The sequence below is a fragment of the Eptatretus burgeri genome, chromosome 3 (genome assembly GCF_056783735.1).
Source record: "Eptatretus burgeri isolate ZD-2024b chromosome 3, Ebu_testis_v1, whole genome shotgun sequence".
Lineage (NCBI taxonomy): Eukaryota > Metazoa > Chordata > Myxini > Myxiniformes > Myxinidae > Eptatretus > Eptatretus burgeri.
The window spans coordinates 106,209,477-106,226,742 of NC_140963.1; the positions used below are offsets into that span (position 1 = coordinate 106,209,477).

Here is a 17,266-nt window from a genome sequence, read left to right on the forward strand (position 1 = left end):
CCACGACTGTATCTACATTTGATTATTCGGGGGTGGATCCACGAATTTTTGAAGGGGAAGGGGGAAGGGGGGTCCAGAAATCGATGGAATGGGTGCATATTCTCCCAGATGATGCGATTGTGAAGCCCCTGCATGTGTGGTCCAGGGGACTGCGTAGACTTTGACGTTTTAGATGCTCTCTGGTGCACTTTGTATGCCTGGTGTTGGTTTATTGGTTAGGGTGGTGGGCTTGGGATCCTAGGATCCTGAGTTCAAATCCCACTCAGCTGTTTAATTAACACCAGGTGGGGTTGACTCTGCCTGTCATCCTTCTGAGGTCAGCAAAATGAGTGCCAGCTTGCTGGTATCCTGTGTCGGAGTGGCGACCCGTCCAGGATTGTGTCCAATAGGCAAAGAGACTGCTTAGGCAGCACCAATGCTCTGTGCAGAGTATGGTCCCAATGGATGGATGGTGCACTTTGAGCATCCACTGAACACATTGGCTACATGTTGGGAGGGGATAACAAATCACAAAAGTTCCATTGTAAAATACATTTGATCACCTCCGCCACCGAAGGTGAAGGACATTATGTTTTCACCCCTTTCTGTCTGTTGTTTGTGTTTGTGTACAGAATATCTCAAAAAGTTGTGTACAGATTTGGATGGAACTTGGTGGACATGTTGGGGGGGGGGGGGGAGTGTGAGACAAGGAAGAAATGATTCAATTTTGGTGAAGATCCGAATCCGGATCCCGATCTGATCATTTTTAAAGTGATTCTTCACCATTGAGAGTTAGGGCTAAACGAATATATAGCAAGATATCTCAAAAACCTTTCTATGGATTTGGATGAAACTTGGTGTCCATGTTGGGTGTGTGGCAAAGACAAATTGATTCGATTTTGGTGAAAATCTGAATCTGGATGTGGACATGAGAATTATTTAATTTTTTTAATAGTGATTGTTCAATATTGAGAGATAGGGCCAAGAACGATATCGTGCTGCATATCATGATGTTTCAAAAAATGTATTGGGCCCGATATGTTCTCATGGATCAGGCATTGTGTGGACCTAGGTATGCACTCTACCAAGTGCCCTTCTAGTTTACCTTTTTAATTGTTAATTTTGACATTATTGAGTAGGCTTTATCCCCTCCATCCACCCCTTACTCACTTCAAATGGCACCACAGTTGACTGTACTTGTGAGAAGGCTGAATGTTTCAATCCTGCATTTGCTTCCAAATCTTGTTTACCCAACTCCTCACTCCCTTTGGCCAATAACTACCACCATACCCTCTGGTACCCAGCTGCTCATGTTCCGTCTTTTGCACATGAGAAGGTGGAGAAGTTTCTGGCAACCCTCGGCTCTGATTCAGCAACTGAACCGGTGGCATCAGCTCACGTGTCCTAAAGCATATTCTGCTGCTCTTGCCCATCCACTCTCTCTCCTTTTTTCAACCTATAATTTTCTCGAGTTTATCTTCCGTCTGCTTGGAAAGTAATCAACATCACCGTACTACATAAAAAGGTGAACAGCCAATTCTCTTAACTACAGACCTATTAGCATACTTCCAACCATCAACAAGGTCATGGAATCCATCACCACAGTTGATGTAAAATCCTTCCTTTTCTCCAATGGCCTCATCTCAGATCATCAATTCGGATTCACACTTGGGTATTCTACCTCAGAGATGCTCCTCTCACTCTCCAAACAATGGAGGCCATCAATGTCAGACATGAGAGCTGGGCCATGTTTCTAAACCAATCCCGAGCTGTCGATACAGTCTGCCATTGTAAGGCATTGTCTGGCAAGGGGTAAGCCTTGCTCTCCAAACTCTCTGCCTATGGCATCCATGATCAACTACACACATGGCTTACAGAGTTCCTAAACTCAGCAACATGTCACTCTCAACGGAATCCTTTACTCTCCTCTCCTTGTTAAGGCTGCAGTGCCTCAAGACTGTGTTCTGGGTCCAGTCCAATTCCTGATCTTCATCAATGATCTCTGACTCTGAAATATCATCTTGATCTATTTGCTGATGACTCCACCTTCTGCCATGACATCCTCATCTTTTGGACAGGCAGGCTGCAGCCTCTTCCCTCTCTTCAGACCTTGAAAAAGAAAATCACAAATTGATCAAACACCTGGAATATGTCTTTCAATCCTGATAAATCTCACACTCTCACTCTCTCCGATTGGATTGTGTGGTGACCCCTCCTATATGTTTTCACAATCCTCTTGAGGAAGTTCAGTCACTCAAACTCCTGGGTCTCACTATCAGCCATGATCTGTCTTGGGCAAACCACATTTCAAATTTGGCCTCAAAGGCCAACCACCAACTAGGCATCCTTTATCATACAAGGTCTTTTCTTGCCCAATCGGAACTGTTGATAACCTTCAAGGCCTTCGTTTGCAGATTAATGAAGTACTGCTCTCCCCTTTGGGCCCTGCCTCACATCTTACCCTTCTTGATGCCATGATGCCTTCTTCAACGTAAGACCCTCAAAATTATTGGGATCTTCTGTGATGAAGCTGTATCGAGACCTGTTGCTTTCGCATCACAAACAGGTCGGTGATCTCTGTTATCTACCACCTCATTTTTGATCGTACACCCCCTGTCCTCTCTTAGCTCTGTCTCTCCAAGGTTTCTGCAGATTGCACATGGTCTGCCAGTAACCCTCTTCTTGTTAAAGTCCTAAAATCCAGGTTCACTGCTCACCTCCATTCATTTGTTCCTCTTTTCTTTCACATGTGGAACCCAACTTCCCCAGTAGTACTGCAGCATAGCAAAGCAATTGTTCAAATTTACATAAAAGCACCAAAATTGGTACACATGTAGAATAATGTATTCCGAACAATTCTAGATATGGAGCCACCAAAAATTTTGCCTTTGTCAGCTTTGGCTGACAGTTTTGTGCCCTTTAAAAAAAAAAAAAACAACATCTCATCAGGTCTAATATCCTCTGTGTTCTCATCCCACCAACCCTCCTCAGATAGTCCAGGACTTGTGCATTCGTCTTGTAACCCCTCTCTTAGTTAAACTCCCCAAATCCGGGATTCCGCTGACCTCCACTGTTGATCCTCTTTTCTTCCTGTTTGTGGAACTGCCTTCTATTGATTGTTCAATCTGGTGACTCCTTACAGTGCTTCAAGTAAGCGTGTACCATGATCTCACGTCATCCCGCATCCCCACCCAAAATATTTTCTATCCCCATTAACACTACCTCACCCAACCCTCTTATTACCCTCTCCAGAGGAGAGGGTGTTGTATTTGGGTCCGTTTGTTTGTTTGTCCACACAGAACTTTTGTGTTTTTCTCTGCAACTGCTTATTGAATTGAGACAAAATTTTCACTGTCGGAGCGACGACTCATGCAGACTGTTTTAATTATATTTTTGATGTCATAGGTCACGTGGTGGGCAGCCACGTTGGAAAAAAAACGGAAAAAACTTTGGACCTCTGTATCTCTGAAACCGCACCAAGGAAAAAATTTTAACTTGATACATAGCAAGTACTCCTCATGGGGAATAAGTGTGATTTTGTTTTTATGATGTTACAGGTGCCTTCGTTCTGATGTCATAATTGCATATGTAGAATGCAACATCTGATCAGTATGAAAATTTTTGAGGGTCATCTAGGGATAAAATGGTCCACAGAAAATTTTTTTTTATGATGTCAACAGTCACGTGATCCAGCAGCCGTATTGTTTAAAAAAAAAATCTTCTATGAAGTGGCTGAACATGTCGAGACGAAACTTTACATGTATGACTGCCTATCCATGGGGAACAAAAGGTTCACATCAACGACGTATTTCTGAGAAATGTGCATCCTGGAAGCATTTTTTTAGTAAAAGTTGGGAACATGACTTTTTAACATGATTAAGGTATGCTGAATTAGACTAGTCCTGTTCCCAAGCTGAATTTTGAGTTTTTGACCATCTAATTAGCATAAACAAAACTGCTGCCAAATTGACAATTTTGGGCACTTTCTTGGGACAGGCATGACTATACCATTTAAATTAATGCACATTGTTCACATGTACGCATCTTAGAAATGACCCTTGAGAAATAGATCAAAGCTACAGGCTAATAAAATTCGTAACATGCCAAAAATCTATTATTTTGCTAATTAGCTCCCGCCATTACCAAAAAAAAAATCTATTTTCTACTGTAACTTTGTGACTCTGCATGCAAACCTGACAAATGAGATGTGTTGACCTACGTTTTGAGGGTCAAGAAAAATGATTAAGACAAATTTGAAGCATTTTAATCAATGTTTACATGGTTACCGATGTTTATTAATAAAATATAGAAGTTAAAGTTGCTAGTCTGTAATCATAAAAACTAAACAAAGTTCTATCATGATGCAACGTGAACAAATTTCACTCAGCATAAACAGTATTCAGGAATGCCCAACATCTTTTAGGCAAATCACATTGTATTCATGCAAGGAGTCTGATCATCAGTCTGTTGCTGGCATGCACACATTGATGTGCATCGTAATCCTGAATTCTGGCATGTGCAGCGTCGAGTCTTGCATTGTTTCCTACATGCACAGGCTACCATCTCGAGGCAACTGTCTGGAATGGGACTCAATGCCAACAGTATGGGTTGCAGTCCTGATTCCCCAAGTCTCCATCCCATTTCAGAGGGTGCAGGGAGCTCAGGTGTAGGGCAGTGGGAATTTCTCCATATCATCGCTTGATAGTGTACTCTCATCAAATGGAAACTGAGCACATCACTTGTTGGGGCCATGGCTTCTGGTTTCCCCGTCTTGGAGAACAATAAATGCCGTGCTGCATCAACAGTCTGTTGTGTGCACATTGTATATTCTGCAGACAAAGGTTTCTGAAGATTTGATGGTTTCCTCTGTGCCACACTCAGAACTCTGCTCCGGACATGTTCTTCATTGTTCCCAGGGCTATCATCTTCAAGGGATGCCTGGCCACCGACGATCAGTCTCAGTAGCTTATATAAACTCTCGGGAATGCATCTATAGCATCTTCTTCACTGACAAGAGAACCCTTTGTGTCCTGGAGTTTCCATCATGTCTCCACGGACTTTCATAGCTACATGAACAAGTGAAAGGAAAATGTCATCCTGAGGCTTATCTATCTATAATAACCAGCAATCTCTGTGTGTCTGTCTGTGACTGCTGTTTCTTAACAACCACTGGTCCGATCTAATTGAAATTTCCAGGTATATTGCTGGGGACCTGAGTATGTGCCTTTTCAAGGTTTGATATTAATCGGACAAGTGGTTCCCAAGTTATGGCCATTTATTTACCAAACCAATGACAGGACACGTTGCTGTGTAAGCGTGGCCGTTGGGGAAGAGATCCTCAGCTGCGTTCCCCATTACGGGTTACAGCGTACGGACTTCTGGATAGTGATGACTTACTGTATTCTAATAATTTCTCGATTTCTTATGCGCATACGTACGGGCACGCGAGAGCAAAGGAACGGCCTGTGTGGTTGTTGTTTCTGGCACGTGGTTTGAATTTTTTTTTTTTGCACGTACGGCCACGCACGTACGGGCACGCGAGAGTGAAGGAACGGCCTATGTAGTTGTTTCTGGCACGCGGTTTGAGTTTTTTTTGTGCACGTGCGGCCATGCACGTACGGGCACGCACATACGGGCATGCGAGAGCGAAGGAACGGCTTGTGTGGTTGTTGTTTCTGGCACGTGGTTTGAAAGTATTTTTTTCAATTTTTTTTTTTGCACGTATGGCCACGGCCTGTGTGGTTGTTGTTTCTGGCAGGTTTTTTGTGTTTTTTTTTTTTGCACGTACGTCCATGCACGTACGGCCATGCACGTACGGGCACACAAGAGCGAAGGAACGGCCTGTGTGGTTGTTGTTTCTGGCACGCGGTTTGAAAGTTTTTTTTTTTTTTTTTTTTTTTTTTTTTGCACGTACGGCCACGCACGTACGGGCACGCACTAGTATTTAGGAAAGGCTAACTTTTCCTCACTCTCCTCTGGTCTGCTTTCCTCTGCAGAACTGCTGTTGGCTGGTACTTAGTGGGAATCAATACGGTTTTTCGTTCTGATATACAACTGTCAAGAGGTTGAAAGAAATTGAAAATGTCCCCAAGCTGTGACTGCAACTTTTCCTTGAATGTTCCTCTTCTGCTTTGATAGGACGGCTGAATCATGATTGAAGATTCCTCAGCTAGCTCCTTATACCTTTCCCATACATCATCCAGAAGAATCACATCTCCTTTGTCAGCTGATTGATGGAGCTCTTGACAAAGCCATATCATAGCAAGGTCTGTATTTGCTGACTCCTGCTTTGTTTTGGAGGTAGACCTGTTAAATGCACTAAGACACAGCAGATGATATTTGGCTTCAGCTGCAATTAGGCCAATCACTCCTGCCAGTTGAAGGCCATCTTTGTAGTCAAGATGTGAGGCTTGAATTATTAGATCACTCATTTGCTTAGTCATGACGGAGATCAGTCGTGCCTTCTTATTTGCAGTTTTACAGAAAATGCAAAGGCTCCAGTTGACTGGCTGCACACCTTTTCGCAATGAACGCCTGTTACCACCTGGAACACCTGAACTGCAACCTGCTCCCTCTGTTGAATACTCTGTCTGAGTCCTCTGAAGACGTTCTATTTTACTCTTGTCATGAAATGGGCATAGCACATTCTGTACCACACATGAGATACGGCTGTGACAGAATGTAATGCATTCTCAAGACGATCAATTAAGTCTATATTTTTGGAGTCCCTCGACCCTCAGCTTCTTTCTGCTGCAGGCTGTATTCCTGAGTTTTGTGAGTCCATGTTCAGTTGCTTCACTCAGGGTTTTTCTGGCTTTATGCATTTGGCAGAAAATGCACAGGCTGTAGTCTACAGGTGACGGCCTCTTCAAGCTAATCACGGGATCCATTGTAGCTTGCAAACAAGAATGAATCATTAGTATAGGCCTTCACAAGCCCTTAACAACTTAACAGTTGTTCACAAGTAAAATAGATTAGCATTGTGCTGGTATAGTAGTGCCTGTCCCAAGAAAGTGGCCAAAATTGTCAATTTGGCAGCCATTTTGTTTATGCTAATTATATCGTCAAAAACTCAAAATTCAGCTTGGAAACAGGGCTAGTCTAATTCAACATACCTTAATTATGTTAAAAAGTCATGTTCCCAACTTTTACTAAAAAATGCTTCTCGAGCCTGAGAAGGGCCCTTTTCGATAAATAATTCTAGTCTAACACACATGATGTCATTGGTCACATGGTTTGGCAGCGATTTATGGATTTACCCTAAAGCCTATAAAAAATATTCTCCAGAACGGCTGGACAGATCAAGGGAAACTTCACACAAATATTTCCCAAGCCTTGGGTATACAAGTTTAAGGAATAGTTGATCAGTCACATGGTTTGGCAGCCATATTGGATTGAAGAAATATATTAAATAATGTTTTCTCTGGAACCGCTTGATCAATTGACATGAAACTTCACAATTATGATCTCCTGGTAATGGGGAATACATGTTTTAAATTTCAACTTGATCGGACGCATGGTCTAGTTGCCAGAATTATTATTATTTTTTTGATCTGGGTTATTTTTTATTATTATTTTAATTAAATTATTTATTTTTAATGAGGCTCACTTGGCTGTGCCTGGATGGGACTGAGGTTAGAGGAGTAGCAGCTGAAATGTGAATCATATCCAGGTTCCTTTTTATGACTTCATCTTTGCTTTTTACTTGTTTGAGTTCCTTCTGATGACTCAAATGCAGGACTATACATACCTATTTGGTCTTCCATTTGATTGGAATTGAATTTATTTTATTCCCATGCTGAATTCAATTGAATAATTATAATTGTCATGGGTCAGGGTCACGTGTCTGATCAAAGCGGGACATCCTGGTACCCGGTCATCACTGCCAGCAGTTCTAAGTGGCAGTTCTAGTTTTGTCTGTTATTAATTATGTAACACACCAGTACTCAAGCGCCACACAAAATATACCACACAAAAGAAGTCCTGGCGAGGGTTTGCAATCTCTGGTTGCTCTTTTTCTTGTTTCCAGATTACTGCATTTCCTTTCCTCCTCTCTCTCTTCTTTTGTTGGTGCATTCCCTTGTTTGTCATCATACTGTGACCACACTATCACAACGTTGTTGCCTTTCTGCAGTCTCCTCACTCTTCCATGAGCTTTGATTGTATTTTTTTTACATAAAAACAATGACACGAGGGCGAAATATGGCAGAAGGACGGAGGTATGTGCTCCACAATCATGATTATACACTACAATGATACAATGATGGGGAAAAAGAAAGTGATAAGGAGAGGAGAAGAATGGAGGTTATTGAGTGGTTGGAGGTCATGTGCCAAATAGACGGTGAGAGACATGTTGTAACTCATCGTCCGATAACTCATTGCCTTGGATTGCCCAATCATCTTTGATCTACTTGGTGGTCAAAAAGACTTGAATCTTCTCCCTCGAGCCAAAGCGATTGATCTTTTTGGTTTAATCCCATCCGGTTTCTATGTAGTATGAATTTTCCTAAGAAAAAGATGTTATTCAGGGATTTATTTGCATTTCCTTGTTTATGCCGCCTATTCTCAATGGCAACTGACCTCTGTTGGAGGTGAATAGGTCTTCAGATGCATGTCATGCCATGACTTTCCCGTTATTTTGTTCAAAAGATAGATATTAATTGAATCTCTGCTTCTGCAAAACCTCAACATAGTTATATCATGATACACTGATACACAAGTAAATATTGGTTCACGAGCGCCAGCCAGAGTGACCACTATATTCGTTATGTCTGTGTGTCTGTCTGTCCAGAGCATAACTCCGTGGACTTTGATCTGATCTTGATGAAACTTGGTTATGTGTTCGATATCAATGTCAAGTTGTGTTTTCCTGGATGAGGGCATGCAACGCCTATTGTGGGCGGAGCAACGCCCAAAAAATAGCCATTTTTAGGGGGTAGTCGGATCAAAAGTCTATCTTCTCCAAGGGAATTTACTGAATGGAATGGGTTCTTCGGTATTTGAAGAGCAAAATGAATCAATTATCTAAAACTTGTCGTTGTCCGATTTTTCATTTTCATCCCAAGGTCAAGGTCACAAGGTCAAAAACTTAAATTGCGAATTTTGACATAAAAATCGTACGACCGCCCAAACTTTGCTAGTTTGGATGACAATATTTTTTATGCATAATCTTGAGGTCATTCCCCACCTAAAGTCTTAAAACCATTTTGCTCTATCTCGAACACCTTTCCCGTGGCGCCCCCTGCAAGTTTGTTTTTATGCTGATTTCATAAAATATGGATAATCCGAGGAGTGTGAAATGCCATATAGCCTATATGATGTTATATTGTTCCTGGAATGTTCCAGAGGAAGTTTTGCACCAAAGGTCATAATCCTTGACCTTTGACCTTTAAAGGGCACAAAGGTCAAATTTTCAAAGTTGTGGGATTCGAACCGGGTTTTCGACCTTCTTCGACGAACTAACTCCAATAAGCTATAGCACGTATCCTGTTTCCTTATTTTAATGTCAACAACATTGTTTTGTGACTTTTAAAGGTTATGCAAAGGTCAAATTTTGAAAGTTGTTGAACGAAACCGGGTTTTCGACATTTTGCAGCAAATCACCTGTCACCCGTACCACATCATGTTGATCATTTTTATAACTTGGTCAAAAATTATCACATTGTCTCATCCTTGACTTCTGAAACGATCTACATCGTCAAATACCGCTCGTGAACCATCGTCGTCTTCAGACTTGTTTTATCTTGGGTTTGATAACTAAATTAATACAACACTCAAAGCAATGCTTATACCAGATCCATGATTGATTTTGAGGTCTTTAAAGCTGCATATTCACTCTTTGATGCAGTTGCACGATTTTCGGCAAAATGAGTGGACAATTTTAAACTAATCCGTGAAAATGTCATCATTGGCACGTTATATGGAAACGTAGCACAGATTCAATAAAAGCTGAAGCGAGCAAAATGTGTATTGTAACATATATATTTATTGCAATCATTATGTAGACTCTTACACCATTCTCTCTTGAACTTCAGGAGGAATACCTGTGTAACGGATCCCAAGTTTTGAAGCATGCGGAGATTAACAGCAACGTTCTGTTCCGAGAGGGCCTTACTGTGCATGGCCAGCCAAAGTACACCCCTCGTGTTGTCCTCTTGGATCTCAAAGGTAACTGGACTATTTATGTGTTCAGGCGTGCTGTGCTAATGCAAGCCCCGTTTTTTTAGTATTCAGCTGTGGATAATTTAATCAAAGAAGAACTTTTGCATGCTTTTGAGCTTGAAGGGAAAATTATATTCGATGTAATTTGTGTGTAAGGCAGTAAGGTGTTTTACCTTTCTTTTCTTTTTTTAAAACTAGCAAATACCAACCATCGCTTCACTGATGGGAATATGAAGGGGTGGGGAGGGGGAGGGGAGAGAGAGAGAGAGAGAGGGGGGGGAGATGGGGGAGATAGTTTGTCTGTCTATCTGTGAGCAGGATATCTCAGAGTTGTGGATGGATTTTGACAAAATTTGGTGGACAGGTTGGATGTGTGACAAGGACGAACTGAATCGATTTTGGTGAAGATCAGGATGCGATAATTTTTTTAATTTGCAAGTGATTCTTTACCATTGAGAGATAGGGCCAAAAACGACATGAATCATGATATTTCAAAAAAGTTATGCTTGGTTTATGACACAACTCGGTGGATGAATTGGTTTGGCGATGAAAACAAGTTGATTTGATTTTACTTCAGGTCCAGATCCAGATCCGGCCTATCAGTGGGATGCAAAATGTAAAGTTTTCAGTTTGATGGAGGTATGCGCTCTCCAATGCCGTTCTGTCATCATCGTCATCGTGGTCATCATGGTCATCATTTTACAGCCGTTTCCATGCTTGCATCTGCAAAACCATTATGTTTCATACATGATATATCTTAATTTTTAAAAAATATTTTTCATAAATCAACATTATATTCTTTAAGTGCAAAATCGACAGATGGAGCGAACGTGAGCAGGGTGTTCGAGGACTTCACCGTCTAGCATCACGGTGTGTCCACAATTAGTGTAGACTTCATAAAGATCCGTCACTTTCAAAAGATGCTTATAGATTAATTTTGCTACAATTTTCAGGGAGTAGAGAAACAACGTTTACATGAATTGAACACTTGAACAGGGTGAATTAGAATCTGGAATGATATTACCGATAAAATTATTCTGAACAGCATAACAAGCGAATCAGATATGTGGACATCAAATTATTACAAAAATAGGTGTCTTTTTGTTGTTACTATAAATCCATCCATTGGGACCATACTCTGTGCAGAGTGTTGGTGCTGCCGAAGCAGTCTCCTTGGCTATTGGAAACGATCCTGGACAGGTCGCCACTCCGACACAGGATACCAGCAAGCTGGCACTCATTTTGCCGACCGCGAAAGAATGACAGGCAGAGTCGACCCCACCTGGTATTAATTCAACAGCAAAGTGGGATTTGAACACAGGATCCTAGGAGCCCAAGCCCACCACCCTAACCATTAACCATTCCACATCATGCATATGGAATCTTTAACATCCACCAAGTAATGCTAGTGCACTGGACGCCCAGTTTAACGCCCATTCTGAGCACACATTGCATACACTGATGTGGGCAGCACACACATCGATGCATCGCTGTGTCTGCAAAACACCAGGATGACCATTCAAAGCGAGGTCAAGATGCGAACCCAGGCTAGACAGCTCAGGCTATTATGCCTGCTCAAGCAACATTTGGGATTCATATGTATGCATTTGATCTCTCCCTTCGGCCTTTACTCCACCGTGAATGCACCATATACGTTCCAGGAAAAACACCCCTCCCTCTTCCCTCAGCTTGTTTGACGAATATCCTGAGGATAACCCTGTTCTTTCTCAAAGATTTTTTGGTATATTGATGTTTGGTTGCTTACATTTTATGCATGAATAAAAGTAATTACATGCTTCCTAGGCAGCTTGGGTTCCCTCAAACAAGAAGAAGAGCATCAGAGGACACAGTCTGCACAGCTCTGCAAAACATGGTATTCCTTTTGTAAATGAATCTATCTGCTGCCTAAGACTTTCCCCACTTGATATTTTTCTCCTTAGGTATTTGTCTATCTTTCTAACTTTTGTTCACTAAAGTATGTAAACTAATTTATACGTGTCTAGTTAAATTCATGCCTCTCAAATTGCAAAGTGATAAATTATCAACTGTATATATATATATATATATATATATATATATATATATGTATATATATATATATATATATATATATATATATATATATATATATATATATATATATATATATATATATATATATATATATATATATATATATATATATATAGTTACGAATTTGGAATTCAATTGCACGCAACATACAGGTTTCTTTCGCCAGCTATGTCGATAAGTGCATGTTCCCTAGATAGCTCACCTTTCATTGTTTAAATGTTCAGAGATCGATTAGATGCGCTGCGGATCGATTTAATAGTTGGGGAACGAAACAATGGAGATGTCCCTCCCCCTCTTCTGCAAAGAGGAAGAAGAACCCTGCCATCCCGTGACGTCAACAACTCCCTCCCACCCGTGGTTGAGTGGGGGGTGGATCACGAGGGCATGAGTCACGCCGGGTGCGGGGGAGGGGGTGGGAAGGATAAAGGAGAGATCCTTTCTTTGTTCGTGTGCAGAGTTCGTGGGAGTCCCGTGGTAGGGCTGAGTTCGTGGGCAGAGTTCATGGGAGTCCCGTGGTAGGGCTGAGTCCCGTGGGAGGAGTGAGCTTTTTTGCTTCGGAGAGAGCAGTCGTTCAGCAGGCCATCGGGTCCTGCTTGGCTTGCTTGGCTTGAGGCCTTCGGAAGCTTTTTTTTCGGCTGGCTCAGTGAGCTTCGGCTGCTGCTTTGTTTTGGAAGGAACTTGAGTCAGTTGTTCAGCTCGAGCTGCGAGTGGAGGCTTCTTCCTCTTCTTCCTCTTCTTCTTGTTTCGTGGAGCTTTTCATTCTCCATTTTGTTTCCCGGCTTGGCGCGACACATCAGCCTCTTCTTGGAGTTGGATCCTTGGGGAAGCGACGATCGACAGGAAGGATCGGCGCCTCGTCTCACCGGCACGTGTTGAGAAGCGCGGGAGGATTCGCGGGAGCTCGGGAAGGATCGCGGCGATTGGATCCAGCTCGCTCTCGCTGGAGCCCGGGTCCGGACAAGTTGAAGACCACACGAGGTGGAAAGGTTCGAGTCAAGCTCTGAGTTTCAGCTCACCTGTCCTCCGAGCTGGAGCTCGTGATTAAAGGCCTCAGCCACCGTTTCGTGTGTGCGTGCGTGCGTACGTGTGTCCGTGGGCCCGTCTAATAAGTAGGAACTGCTGTTAAGTGTAAATGACTACATAATAAGTAGACGGTTGTAGTTCTTTTGTCGTGCTTTTGTTGCTTGTATAATTGCATACGTGTTTTGCCTTGTTTAATTGCATACGTGTTTCATTATAATAAATGTCCTTGTGTGAATGTAAACCTGCTCGTTGCGTCCATTCCCTCATTGACTGAACATTTTGTGTGTTGGGAGTTAGAAAGCCGTTGGTTTGCCGTAATAGGGGGACATTTGGACCGACGGTTCTCGGAGATTATGCCACTCGGAATCGTGCACGGACAAGCTCGCCTCAGCGGTTTGTTCCGTACGAGTTCCGTCGAGGGTGGAATACCCCGGTAGTTGGATCACGTGGGTATTTAGGTAAATTGAAGATTGGCAATCGACCCTACCCCACGTGATCTGCCGATTGGCGTATTTCAGTTCTTGTACAAGGACCTGTCGCTCGGAGTTATCCGGGCGGCGATCTATATTCCGGGCGATTGTTTGGGCCGACTCGACTTGTGGCTCCGTTCAGAGCGGTCGGTTGGCGGCTGACCCTCCGGCCTGTAACAATATATATATATATATATATATATATATATATATATATATATATATATATATATATATATATATATATATATATATATATATCTTCTTCTTTCAACTGCTCCCGTTAGGGGTCGCCACAGCGGATCATCTGTATGATCCGCATCGTGATTTGGCACATGTTTTACGCCGGATGCCCTTCCTGACGCAACCCTGGTCGCCTCTTACGACACAGGGATATGGTACACCTATTTTAACCAGGGTATACACCGGCCCAGTATACTGGTACTCATTTCGCCGACCTCGGAAGGATGACAGGCTGAGTCAACCCCCTGGTGTATTAATTCAGTGGTCCAACGGGGCTTGAACTCAGGATCTCTTGGATCCCAAGCCGCTGCCCTAACCACTGCGCCAACACCAGGATATATATATATATATATATATATATATATATATATATATATATATATATATATATATATATATATATATATATATATATATATATATATATATATATATATATATATATATATATATATATATATATATATATATATATATATATATATATACACATACACATACACATACACATATACATATACATATACCTTTCACACACCTTTCACTCACACACATATACATATACATCTACATATACATATACATACATACATATACACATACATACACATACATACATACACATACATACATACACATACACATACACATACACATACACATACACATACACACAGAAAAAAATAAGCATGCTTACAAAATTGTGTTATTTGTGAAAAAGAAAATATTGAATCAAATTCTAACGCAATTTTTCACACCCAGCACGTGCTAATTTTCACTCACACACCTAGATAGAAGACTTAGTGAAGCCCAAATATGGTAAATTATTAGCATTAAAATGCTGAGATGTCCTAAAGTGAAATTAGATATCAACCTGGCTTCGATCAGACTGTCAGCAGCGGATTGGTCCACAAACCATTCTGCTTTCAACAGTCCGATGAGTCGAATCTGCTGCCTACTCCTTCCCCCTCAATCAAAGCTAAGTTTTCCAAACGGGATCCGTCGTGTTTTTCTGTTATATTTTCGTCTCTGTGTTTCTGTTGAGAGCTCAGAAAAGCTATTTTGAGCTGTTTTCTGTTGAGAGCTGTTTTCATCGAAAATCTTCCGTGTTAAATCATATATTGTTGTTGACGTTGTCAAGTTTGTTTTCGTGTAGCCCAGGCCTACTCCTCAGATGGCCGAGAGCAATATCAATTGGCAACTGGCAATTCAAGGGTGGGCCGTTACGATGTTTCTTTCTTCCCCTCCACTGCTAAACTCTGGAACTTGTTACCTTCTCATGTCTTCCCAAACACTTATGACCTTCCCCTTTTCAAAATGCAGATTTTCTACTTTCTCAAAAACTCTTAGTCCATTCTCTCTTTTCTTACTTTTCTATTCATGCAGTTCTTTTATTTAAGGCCTGGCCTCGAGGAGGACTATTCAGTCTGTACCTGTAGCCTTCAACATAAAACAATAAATAAATCGCCTCGATTTTGAGGTTCCTTCTTGTTCTGTTTCTCCCCCCAGCCCCAATTTTTTTTTGTCCTTTATGCCTCTTTAACGTTACCCTATTCCCCCTCCTTGCTTCATCAAAAACCATAAAAACTTTCACTCCAAAACACTATCTCATTCTGCCTTTTACTTGTACTTCCTTGCACCTCTTTCTTTCCTTCTCCTGTTTCTCAATAACTTCATTGAAGCCAACACTTCTTCCTTCTTCCTTTAAAGCTTTTAAAAACATTAAAATGCTTCACTTTCCTTATTTCTCCATCACGAGTACCCCATGTTTTCTTCTTCATCACAATTTATTCCTTTTACTCTTCTTCCTCACCTGTTTTGCAAACCTGTCTCTCACCTAATCATTTGGTCCATCAACCCTCCTCCTGTTCCTACTGCACAACCTTTCTCCCTGCCTTCAACAAAAAGTCCTTCAACCCATCCCATGATCTTTCTCTCAGAATCTTAATTTTGGGAATCTTGAGAAGTCCAGTTTGCAAAGGTTGTCTGTGTGGTTAACTAAATCCCTTTCATGTTATTTTCCAGTGTTAAACCCCTCCATGTCAGCACATCTCTGACAAGCCCACATCCTTTCAACTCTACTTCTCCTATGTGTCCCCCCTCATCAGCATTCCTCCACTTCATGTCCTCCCTCTCCAAGCTTTATAAACCTCAACATTGAACTTTCAAACTTGTCTCCCTCCTCTAAAACCCGGTGGTGCCTTGTTAAGTCTGTCTCTGGAGTATGCTCCCCTTCCATCCCTTCCCTCTCTTTAAATGGCACCACAGCCAACTCCACTCGTTTTGTAAGAAGGCTGAATGACTCAATTCTGTGTTTGCTTCCAAATCTTGTGCCCCCAACCCCTTGCTCTCTGTACTCACCCTAACCAGTCACACCTAACTGCTCTTGGACTCTTTCTCTTTTGCACCTGTGAAGGTGGATAATTTTCTGTCAACCCTTGATTCCGATTCTGCAACTGCACCAGATGGCATCAGCTCAGGTGTCCTAAATACCTGCTATGTTCCTCTTGCACTTGCTCTTTCTGCTCTTTTCACCCTATCATTTGCCTGATATCATCTTCCATCTGCTTTGAAATCATCCCCCCCTTAAATACGGACTTATTAGTTAAACTCCAATCATCAGCAAGGTCATGGAATCCATTATGGCAGTTGATATGAAATCCTTCCTTTTCTCCAATGGACTCGTCTCAGACCATCAATTTGGGTTCAGACCAGGTCACCCTACCTTGGACATGCTGCTTCCACTCACCCAATAAGGGATGGAGGCCCTCAATGTCAGCCATGAAATCAGGGCCATATCTCGTGCTTTTCATACTGTCTGGCATCCCGCCTTGCTCTCAAAACTCTTTACCTATGCTATCCAAGGCCGTCTCCAATCATTGCTTACTGACTTGCTCTACTCCCGTAGCCAACGTGCGGCTCTCATCAGAATCCTCTCATCTCTCCCTGTCAAGGTGTTCTGGGCCCAGTCCTATTTCAGATCTTCATGAATGATCTCTCCAACTCTCAGGAAAATCCCCTTTATCTATTTGCTGATGACTACCCTATACCGTGACATCCCTCATCCTTCAGACAGGCATGCTGCAGTCTTTTCCCTCTCTTCATACCTTGACAAAAATCACAAGATGGTTAAACACTTGGAATAAGTCTTTCAATACAGACAAATTGCTCTCACTCTCGCTCTCACTCTCTCTCTGAAAGGACCGTCTGGCAACCCCCCCTCCCCCAATCTACTTTCTTTGCAATCCTTTTGAGGAAGTTCAGTCACCAAAACTCCTGGGTCTCAATATCAGTCACGATCTTTCTTGGACAAACCA

General features: G+C 42.0%; 1 protein-coding gene across 4 annotated transcripts in view; it reads left to right on the forward strand.

Moving 5' to 3' along the window:
* Nucleotides 1-17,266, forward strand: part of MSTO1 (misato mitochondrial distribution and morphology regulator 1) — a 63,425-nt gene that overhangs the window by 571 nt on the left and 45,588 nt on the right. For all 4 annotated transcript variants that reach the window (XR_015056454.1, XR_015056455.1, XM_085874835.1 and 1 more), the window contains exons 2-3: nt 10,014-10,146; nt 11,944-12,013. Coding sequence is in view for 2 of the 4 variants with exons in the window: in XM_085874835.1 (XP_085730961.1) it covers nt 10,014-10,146; nt 11,944-12,013 (203 nt within the window). In the remaining 2 variants the exon portion in view is untranslated. The remainder of the gene's footprint in view (nt 1-10,013; nt 10,147-11,943; nt 12,014-17,266) is intronic.